This window comes from Antrostomus carolinensis, unplaced genomic scaffold (assembly GCF_000700745.2).
Source record: "Antrostomus carolinensis isolate BGI_N321 unplaced genomic scaffold, ASM70074v2 scaffold14400, whole genome shotgun sequence".
Classification (NCBI taxonomy): domain Eukaryota; kingdom Metazoa; phylum Chordata; class Aves; order Caprimulgiformes; family Caprimulgidae; genus Antrostomus; species Antrostomus carolinensis.
The window spans coordinates 22,852-33,649 of record NW_010290632.1 but is presented as its reverse complement, the minus strand read 5'-3'; the positions used below and the strand labels follow the sequence as shown (position 1 = coordinate 33,649).

The window sequence follows — 10,798 nt, the reverse complement described above, 5'->3', positions numbered from 1 at the left end:
TCCTGTTGAAGACTGCTTCAGCTGAAGAGGGGCTGTGTGTGAAGACATTTGTTCAATCTGAAAAACGTATTTCTATTGCACTGCAAATGAGTGTAAGACTTTCTGGTAACTTTTTGAAATGGTAGATCATTGCACTATCTGAAGCTGAATATCTTTTGGTAATAGGCTGTGAAACGTGATCATGGTGACATTTCTAAACTCTAAAAGACACTTCCAAAGCACTGTTATCAGGACTAATAATAATTCTTCCTAATTCTACACAGTATCACAGTGGACACTTGAATTACTTCCCATTTTCTTGTGGATAATGCTGTAGCAAAGCCAAGTGTTATGCTTATTACTGCTGCAAAATTATTCTTCTCTTGTTACTAACAAATATTTTAGTGTTACAAAGTGGATTTTAAGAGTGTTGGACTTCTCACAAATACTGTTTGTTTATTTAAGTGGAGAAATACTTCTCATTGGTCCTTGTTTTTAAAAAAAAAAAAAAACAAAAAAAAAACGCTTGAAAAATTGCAAAGCCTATACAGGAAGATACACGGAAAAATGCAAGATCGGGCAAGTTGGACCGTGTGATAATACTGGCTTTGACAGGGAACGATAGCATCGTGTGATAGCATGCTATAATTTAAGGTTTTTTCCCTGCCATAAAGCTGGTTTCCTAAGGGGCAGCTTTTTCAGCACCAACACATCCGAAATCCCAAATATCTTCATTGTCTAAGCATCAACACACACGTAGCTATGTTGTTAGTATTTTGTACTTTGCTCTAGAATAACCAGTGTTTTTTGGGGCAGTAGCAGGAGCGTTATGTGTACTTTGATCACTGCCAATACCACAGTCATGAGGGCAGTGGAATGCTCTTGTATATTGCAATTTTTAAATTCTCAAGAAGGACCCACAGCCTGTTAAACACACAGCTCCATTTCTCCCTTGCTGTAAAGAAAAAAAGCAACCATAAAACAACACTCAGAGAACATAAAGAAAGGTTTTTTTCTGACACATGGCTTGGGCAACTATAAAAACTAAAAAAGCTGTCAAAACTAACAGCTACTATCAAAGGAAAGGGCAAGCTAGGGAAATATACCATCTCTCTCTGTAGCCAGAGGAAGGGGAATGGAAAGTGCACAGTTGTAGTGTACTAGCTCTTTTCTTCAAACAGGAGGTAGTGTGGTCCGCTACAAACAGCTCCAGAGCAAGAGCCAGGACTGCGTGTTTGTGTCCCAGCTTTGTATCTTTATTCTATAAAGATTTTGTTTCCCTGATGAGTATCTTTTTATAAAGATATTGTCTTAGTTCTCTTCTTCGGGGAGTTCTGGCTGAAAAACTGTAGGTAAGGGCTGTGAAAAATGAGGAGTAATATCTAGGTTGTGTTGTAGAGTGTAACATTCATTGTTTCAAGAAGAAACTGTAAAGAGGACCTTTATTTGAGAGCCTCTCAATGGCCATTGCTGGAGGTCTCTCCTCCTCTATAGCCTTTAAAGAGCAAAAAATGCTCATCCATGCTACTGAGCCCAGGAGTAGCCCATGAGAATAACATGAATTGAAACCTAAATGACCCTGGTACAACCCAAAATGTGAAACTTCACTGAGAAATATCTAACCATGAATTCTTCTAGAGAAGCTCTTAAGCAGTGATACATGATGACACAAATAAGTACAAGACCAATTCCTGATGCAGTTTGGACTTCATGTGTGAGGAGCTTAACACAGGCAGAGAAATAAATATCTGTTCTACAGAGAAGGCATTTTTCAAGTATTTGACCAGGGACTGGTCAGGAGCAAAGCCAAACTAGTTTTGTTCTAATTGAACATATAACTTTTGGAGCATTCTTTTATTCTGTAAAATGTACTCAGAAATTATTAGGGGCATTTCTTCTCACTATTGAAGACTGATTATCTGTACTATGCTTTATTTTCTGAAGTTTCCTGGAAAGAGTCTCCTGGAATGTGAGATCATTTCTTCATTTCTCCCGTGAGATACACACACACACACACACACACACACACAAATAATAATAAAAAAATGTGTGATGGGTATCTCCTGTAGAAACAAACACGCTGCTCCTGGTGTGTACTTTCATGTGTGCACGTAAAGGAAGCAGACCTAAGTAAACAAAGCTGTGTTCACAACAAAAAGCAGAAAGGGCTTGAGAGAGCTTCCTCTCCTATGTGGTGACGAGTAGGGAATGGAGAGGGCAGCTCTGCGGTCCAGCCCCAGCACCCAGGAGTTTCATGCTGGCTACCCATTAATCCCTTTCACGCATATTTCCCCTTCCCTGCAGTGAAACTCCTGGTGCACACCAGAGCGCTAAGTTGCTTCATCCGTCCTGGGCAAGCCAGTATCTGGATGAAGTGCCACCCGGGTGCCCTCAGTGACCAGGTGGGTGCGGGGTGGTTGCTGACTGCCCTTCTATTTGTTTTGTTACATCAGCAAGAGTGGACCTTCACGCCTTCACTCTATCCTCCTCCCCGGGCTGGTTTTTGCTGTGCCTTCAGTTCTTTCCCTCCTCCCCCACCTTCCTCCTCTCCATTTGCAGCGCGCCCCTCCTCCTGGGCTGCCTCCCCTCCTTCTCCCCTCCTCTTTCACAGTCAGAGGCTTGAAAACTTGTTAAAAGCTCTCCCAGTGTTCCAAGTTAGAAAAAACTTTTACGAGGTATCAGCACTTTTCTTTCATTAGTGGGGAAGGAAGGATGAAAAATACAAAACAGCAGTAGACTTTTAAAGTTTAAATAGACAGGTCTGAGTGCCTGAACGTGCTCTTCCATTTTCCTTTAACCCTCCAAAGAAGTATTCTGATCCAGTTTCACTGCTGATCAGCAAGGGTAAGTTGAAAGTTTTCCTTTTTCATCTTTTTGTGTATCACTTTTTCTGGAAATACTTTTTTTTCACCTTGAGAATTTTGTGATACTGTGCTGCGGGTTGAACTTGTTTAAAGATATACATCTGTAAAAGTTAAGTTCTCTTAATGTGCTGAGTTCTAACTGGTAGGAATTCTTTGCTTTCTTTGGTCATATTTCTATACATTCCTTCAGATACTACACTTTTACAACTTCTAACCTTGTTCTACTGAGAGAGAAGCTGCGGTGAAGTTGCAAGCACAGAGCTGAGTTGCAGACTTGTTGCTCGTGTTTGGTTGAAATCACTCCTCTGTGTCCTTGCCTGAGACTAAATGAGCTACTTTAAAGAAAAAAAATGAGGTGCTCTCCAGTCTCTTCTGCTTTACCGACATTGCATCAGAAGTTAGTAACCTTGTCCTGAGCTCATCCCACTTCTGTCCCACACATTTTGCTTTCATATGGAAATCTTGATTGATGCCTAATAGTTTTTGCAGAGCAACATTCTTAATTAGGTGCTTTGTTAAATGCTGCAGCTACTAAAGTGGTGACTTTCACGTGGTCTTCCTGATAAGTTTTCTCCTTTTCTTTTAAAATAGATGTGATAAAATCCAGACGTGGATTATGGATTTTTAACCTAGTTTGTATATAGTTACTCTGTTTTAGCAACCTCGGCAAGGGATTTTAGAGAAGGAATGTGAGATATCATTATATGCCTTACCACGTTGGCAATGTCTGTGAAAGTCTTGGGTGGATATAAATGAAAGTTGTCTAGGAAGAACTGTGCAAGAATATCCACAGTATGTGTCATAATCCCAATATGACACATTCCCTTTACATTACCTTGAAGGCTTAAATACCAAAATACAGAAGAAAAAATGCTTAAGCAGTATCTCTTGGAGAACTAAAAAGTTTTTTACATTACAAGGCTTGGAGTGATTCCTTATAGTAGTGATTGTTGCCTGCTGCTTGCCAGTGGTTAAAGAACAGCACGAGGAGGCAGGAAAAAGAGTCTTCAGCTGAAAGACGAAGCACAGAGTCTGTCCTATCGAGTAACACGTTCTCCTCTTAAACAAGAATATTGTGTGCTTACGTGTGTCCTCACATTTTGCCTTCACAACAAGCCTCGTGAAGTGGCATACTTAGATTTTTGTATGCGAGTTTTATGACAAAAACACCTTGAAATGGGGAGAAAAATGGGCTACAGACACCTTGTGTCTGACTTCTGTGTGTGTGTGTGTGTGTGTGTGTGTGTGTGCGCGCGTGCGTGCATGTGTGCATAAGGAGCAAGTTGGAGGACTTGAGTGAAGCTTTCATCCTGCCATTTTTAACATCTGGACAGCACACTACACTGCAGAATTTAAGCCTCTAGTCTTTGGGATGTTTACTGAAGTGTTTCCTTCAAAAACTTCAAAGCCAAACACTGGCGCTGACCCATGATACCTAACAAGCATACAAATGGGAGAAGGGTGAGCAGCAGGCTGGATTCAGGAGAGGGAAGAGAGGGACACAAGGGATTTGATTTGCAAAATAAATCTGAATGCTTATACACTCTGCAGCACAAACAGATTAAACACTGTAAAGTTATCTCAGCTCTCATATTATGCAAGCCCAAAACATTAATTTTATTTGTCTCTGAAATTAACTTTGGTTTAGGCCAAGGATTCCTGTGGGCACAAGGAAGGTTAGATGACATTGAGCAATCTATCTGTTTCATGAGATATATTGCTCTTCCCCCAGTATCTGGTATCTCCTCCTCATGCTACCCACTGAATTTATCTCACATGGAGGCACCTGGTCTGTTGTTTATGCCACACGTATGTTTTAGAAATGCAGATTTCAAAATCCACAAGCATCAGAGGGCCCTTGGGCCCCTCAGGGAATTGAGTGTTTCTTCTCTTAATTCCAAAGCGAGTCAGGAGAGGGATGAATCTGGGCAGTATACACAGAGGGTAGACCTGACTTGTACAACTAGAGAATGTCTGAGAAAGTGCTTATGGTTGCTTTGGGTCCTTTTGCAACTGTGCTTTAGAATTAAATCAGGTGGAGAGGGCACAACACAGGAGCGGCAAAGGCCATGGGATAGATCCTCTGGTATCTGACTACCAGCAATACTAGCAGACAATGAAAAAAGCACATGGTTGTGACACTTTAAATTCTAGCTACTGCAACCATTTAGTGCGTAATCTTTGTCCAGTGAATAAAATGAACTGAAGCTCGTCTGCAGAGCTACAAAAGAACTACACCTTCCCAGGGGAATGTCTGGAAGACATTTGATGATCTTTGTAATATTTCAGAAAAGTAGCCTTCCCTATTCCAACCCATCCAAACCCCATCGGTTGTACACCTCATCTGCTTTCTCTGCAGTGCTGGTTGCTTTTGGGAAATACTCAAGTTGATTGATGTTCACGGTCCAGAATTTTCTCTTTTGTTGGCTAATTATGTGCGTGTGAGCACACAGAAAAAGGCAGGAAAGGTAGGAAAACCAAAACTTTGGCTTGTTTCCCAACTGCTTCAGCTGCAAAATCCCATTTTAGATCCCACTCTAACCCTTACTGCTCTTCCCATCCACTAGCATGTGACCTTCTAACACTGTAGTCAGACCTGGGCATGTTACCACAGCACTGAATTTGCATTATTCTTCCTGGAAAATACGAAGCAGATGATATGATGAATGCTGTCCATAAAAAACAGTTCTAGAATTTCTTAATTGTGGCTTACAAATCAAATTTCTCATATATGTGGTCATCCAAAACCCATGCAGATGAATGCTGTCATATCTCCTGCTGCTCTATGGCTTTTTTTCCTGTCTTTACCCACACATAGTAGGACGAATCAACCTTTTAAAGAGTTTACTAGGCCAGCATTAGTCCATCTCAGAAAAAGGCTATAATCTTGTCAAGTAATAATAAGAACTCATGAAATGCATGCAATCATCAGCCATATCCTTAAATTCCCGAAGTACTGAAATTTTACCAATCAGTCTGGTCAACCTGTGCCTTTCAGGGGACTCATTTAAGATGTTTGGAAGTGTCAAAAAAAGTTTAAGTCCAGAATGCTGAAGAACTATTTTTAAAGTTTATCATCCATCCATTTCAAACTATTTACAAACCTAGAATACTTAAATAACTGCTTGATACAAACCCTCTTTTTATACCTAGTAAACAGATATTGTAATCAGTTAATAAAATGGTCTTTCAGTGCCCTGAAAGTAAAAAAGTTAGATCTGATGAATGAATTTTCTCTACAACAAAACAAAGTACTGTATTTCATAAAGCAATAGAATCCACTTAAGCAAAGGAATAATATATTTGTGCCACGAGGTTATCTGATTAACAGTACAATGTTTTTAATTGATGTGGGTTTTTTATCACTAGCAAAGGCTAGCGTGTAACTGATCTCTTTAAAAAAAAGTTGCTTTTCAAAACTGTGTATGAGTAATTCAAGGATGGAATGTTTCCTCTTGGAGTTTATATTGCCAGAGGACATAAATGAAACTTACCAATTTTGCATGCTGAAGCAAATTAAAAAATAGGTAGTAAATTCTCAAAATATTTCAGGTGTGGGATTAAGTAGGTCAAAACTGAAGTAAATCATCTTGCATTAATGGGCCAGAGTGGAGTGTAATTAAAAAACAAACAACACATAACGGCCTAGAAATAACACGTCCTCTGTTTTCTTAATCAAACTTTCAATCTGAAATAACATTTAGACAGTAAAAAAATACATTCAGTCTGAGGAAAGTCTGTTAATGTAGTAGTTTTGAATAATCAGAAAGCTGACTAATTAAATCAAGAAGCTGTTACTGGAAAAAGGCTCCTTCTGTCCACCTCCACTTCTAGGACATGGAGCAAATTGCTTGCTTTTAAAACAAACTTCACGTGTTGTGTAGTTACAGGCTGTTCTCTGTTTTAACAATCCCAGCCTGAGGAGGAACGTGGTCTCATTTCATTCCAGACTTTCCAGAGACCTCCGTGCTCCTGTGCCCGATTCCTTCTCTACTACCTCCAGCCCGTAGAGACAAAGTTGCCTTTCCTGGGCAGGGCTAAGGCTGGGGATGGATGAAGGGAGATGTGTCAGAGATAAACACCCTGTCTGCTTCTCCCCGTGGAGGCTTCCAGATGTAAAAGTCAGAAGCAGACCTGATCTTTTGATGGGGCTTCATTCATGTGAAAACCTAATTAGATGAGGAAGGGTCTGTGTGCTGTAGTAGGTGAACTTCCGGGCAAGCTGACTGAGCGGACTGAAGAAATGGCCCTGGGATATTTTGCAAGGGCTCAAAGATAATTGGAATCTCGGAGCTATCAGAGCAAGTACTTTAAACACTTGTCTCCCATTATTCTCTCAGACTCTTTCCGATGGCAGGAATAGTGTGCTTTTATTTGGCATCTGTTGTTATGATTTAGTTTACCAGACTTGTAATCTTGTGTTTCCAGTGACTCACTGCTTCTTGAAAGAAAATCTCCTTGGTGCTAAAATTTCCTATTTTATGAATTATCCAAAAAGGGCTTTTTCTATAAATGACCTTCACTAGGGAATATATCCATGATGCGATGGGGAGGAAATAATTTGGACATTATCAAAACTATTAATACCAGGAAGGGATTACTCAGCATGCACGGAACAAATATCTATACCCAGCAGCATCTGCTTTAAAAGGGAAGCTTCGTGATTATTTTTCCTTTTAAGTGCCTGATTTCACATGCTTGTTCATGTGGGGCAAGGTAAAATGTAAGTTTTTATACAATTAAGATTACCATTCCCCACTTGATAAAAATCTTATAGTGAACTTATTTTTTCCTAGGAATCTAGAACATCAAGTAAATGATTTCATTTTTGTTATGTCATCCTGTGTATTTCCAGTTATCACTGAGAAGCTGCCTGTGTCCGAGAAATGTGCACTTTAAAACTCAAGTCAAGTTGAGAGAGGCAATATAAACTTGCAGTGTTCAACACTTGGAATGCAAACTGCACGCCAGGAGTTGCTTTAAAAACAGAAAGAGCTCATTTACCTTTTTTTTTTTTTGCTAAATCTTTTTTCCTTTCAAAACAAAGAAAAGGAATTTGAATGCAAAAAGATGCAAATACAAAGCTGAAACTACAATAAATCAAGTAAGCCACAGATAAACAGGAAACTGGTTACACCGATGTGGTTATATGAGCTTAGCTGTGCTTCATATATTTACTATATTTGGTTCCTTCATAAAAGTATAGGTAAAGAATACTAACATTGATCTTTGTGCTGCAAATACTAATGTTTAAGTATAGCATAAACTTGGCATCATTAGGAACTATACTCTTTAATGTATTACACACAACATATTGATATGCAAGAGCTCAATTTAATGTAGGAAAAATGACACACATTTTGCAATAATAAAATTTTAGGTATCTGACCCTAACATTAACTTAGTATAGCCTTTTGTATTTAGGTTATACTATGGTTTGCTTTCTTACTTTCTTAAAGAGTGAACGTAAAAATTACTGTGAGCAATCCACACTGAAAGAGATGTCTTTTTTTTTATTCCTGGCATATTTAGGCAGTACCCCTGAGTACTTCCACAGCCAGATTCAGCTGTGATTTAGTGTATCAAAGATATTAAAGCTCTGTCTTAATCATCACTATTTTTTTTTCTCCTTTGTGTCCTTCTTTAGCCAACATCCTGTGAAGATGGGTGATTGGAGTGCCTTGGGAAAACTTCTTGACAAGGTTCAAGCCTATTCTACTGCAGGAGGGAAAGTGTGGCTCTCTGTCCTCTTTATTTTCCGAATCTTGCTACTGGGGACAGCAGTCGAATCCGCTTGGGGAGATGAACAGTCTGCTTTCCGGTGCAACACTCAACAGCCCGGTTGCGAGAACGTCTGCTATGACAAGTCCTTCCCCATCTCCCATGTACGCTTCTGGGTTCTGCAGATCATATTTGTGTCTGTACCTACCCTTTTGTACCTGGCACACGTGTTCTATGTAATGAGGAAAGAAGAGAAGCTGAACAAAAGAGAGGAAGAGCTCAAGGTGGTCCAAAATGATGGTGTGAATGTGGATATGCACCTCAAGCAAATAGAAATTAAGAAATTCAAGTATGGGATTGAAGAGCATGGCAAAGTGAAGATGCGTGGGGGACTGCTCCGTACTTACATCATCAGCATCCTGTTTAAATCTGTCTTCGAGGTGGCTTTCTTGCTGATACAGTGGTACATCTATGGGTTTAGCCTGAATGCCATCTATACTTGTGAGCGAGATCCATGCCCGCACAGAGTGGACTGTTTCCTCTCCCGTCCAACTGAGAAAACAATCTTCATCCTCTTCATGCTGGTCGTGTCTTTGGTGTCTCTTGCCTTGAACATCATCGAGCTTTTCTATGTGTTCTTCAAGGGTGTCAAGGATCGTGTGAAAGGAAAAACCGACCCCTACTCCCACAGCGGTACCATGAGCCCTTCCAAAGACTGTGGCTCCCCTAAATATGCGTATTACAATGGCTGCTCCTCACCAACTGCCCCTTTGTCTCCCATGTCTCCCCCAGGGTACAAGCTCGTTACCGGAGACAGGAACAATTCCTCCTGTCGTAACTACAATAAGCAAGCCAGCGAGCAAAACTGGGCCAACTACAGTGCGGAGCAGAACAGAATGGGGCAGGCTGGCAGCACCATCTCCAACTCACACGCCCAGCCCTTCGACTTCACCGATGAGCACCAGAACACTAAAAAACTGGCATCGGGACATGAGCTGCAGCCCCTCACCATTGTGGACCAGAGGCCTCCAAGCAGAGCCAGCAGCCGAGCCAGCAGCAGGCCTCGACCTGATGACCTGGAGATCTAAGCTTCTAGCTGCAGTACTTGCTCAACTATGAAACGACGTGCATTGGAAGATGCAGTCAGTGCTGATCTTGTTCCAGTGGAGGTGGTACTTAGCAGTCTCAAGCAGGAGATTTTAACAATCATAAAAACAAACAAACAAGCAAACAAACTTTTAAAATACTTGCTGTTTTTGAGGGGGGATGTGGGGTTGGTGTGGGGTGGTACAGTACACATTGGTATTTAATGTAGCTGGTTAAAAGAATTTAAATACTTTAAAAAAAAAAAAGAAAAAGTTAGGTAGTCAGTACTAAGGTGGGGGGTTGTTTTTCTAGAAAGGCTGTAAATATCTGAGTGTATGTGTATGTGTGTACTATTGTGTTTGTTTCTAAAGAATCTTCTGTAATACTTAAACCCAATAATAACTGAACTCACGTTTGTCAGGGTGAAGCGCTGCCTGAAGATGAAAAAATTTTTCCTATTCAACAAGCAAAAAAGTCCAGAATTGCCTCTGATCATTTCCCTGTCAAGAACATTCCATTCTTAGAAACTGCACTTTGAAGGTAAACTTTCCTACATGGTCCTCCAGGTTGTCGAAAGGCTCCTGTGAGGGCAATCCATAGCCTTTGAATCATTCAACTAAAAATTTCAGACATGGCCCACCAAGTGCTCACCTGCTTTTCCAGCCCTTCACGCAGGTATATTTTGTGATGTGCGTAAGTGGGATGGCTCCACACTTGTAGAACCAGCAACCACACTCTCTTCTCCACAGCAATATTTGTGTCCTGCTGCTCACGTACAGTCTAATTAGCATAATGTAAAACCCAGTTTGCTGCCACTTGCAGATTTAAATGTTAAGATGGGCAAGCAACTGCCTTCAGTGAATTTTACCACACCTTAATGTATATTAAGGGTGTACATATGTCTGTGGATGTGGAGGTAAAGGTATAGACCCTCAGAAGCATACATTGATAAATAAACGCACAGAGATTACTTGCAGTTGACACTTTCTCATGGATATTGTGAAGATTTGGGCCACTATGGTGTTTACATTCTTTGATTCCTTCAATGCAAGTGAAGCACATGTCATTATATTTTTTTAATTCTATAGAATATTTTCCATGTATCCTAAATGGATGCTTTTTTAAAATAAAAAAAGAAAAAGGGCCTA

At 40.3% G+C, this 10,798-nt stretch overlaps 1 protein-coding gene across 1 annotated transcript; it reads left to right on the top strand.

Annotated features, from left to right (window-relative positions):
• Positions 1–2,588: 2,588 nt before the first annotated feature.
• Positions 2,589–9,902, top strand: GJA1 (gap junction protein alpha 1). Its single transcript, XM_010173897.1, has 2 exons — positions 2,589–2,823; positions 8,491–9,902. The coding sequence occupies exon 2, from the start codon at positions 8,507–8,509 to the stop codon at positions 9,650–9,652; it is 1,146 nt and encodes a 381-aa protein (XP_010172199.1). The 5' UTR covers positions 2,589–2,823; positions 8,491–8,506; the 3' UTR covers positions 9,653–9,902.
• The last annotated feature ends 896 nt before the right edge of the window (positions 9,903–10,798 follow it).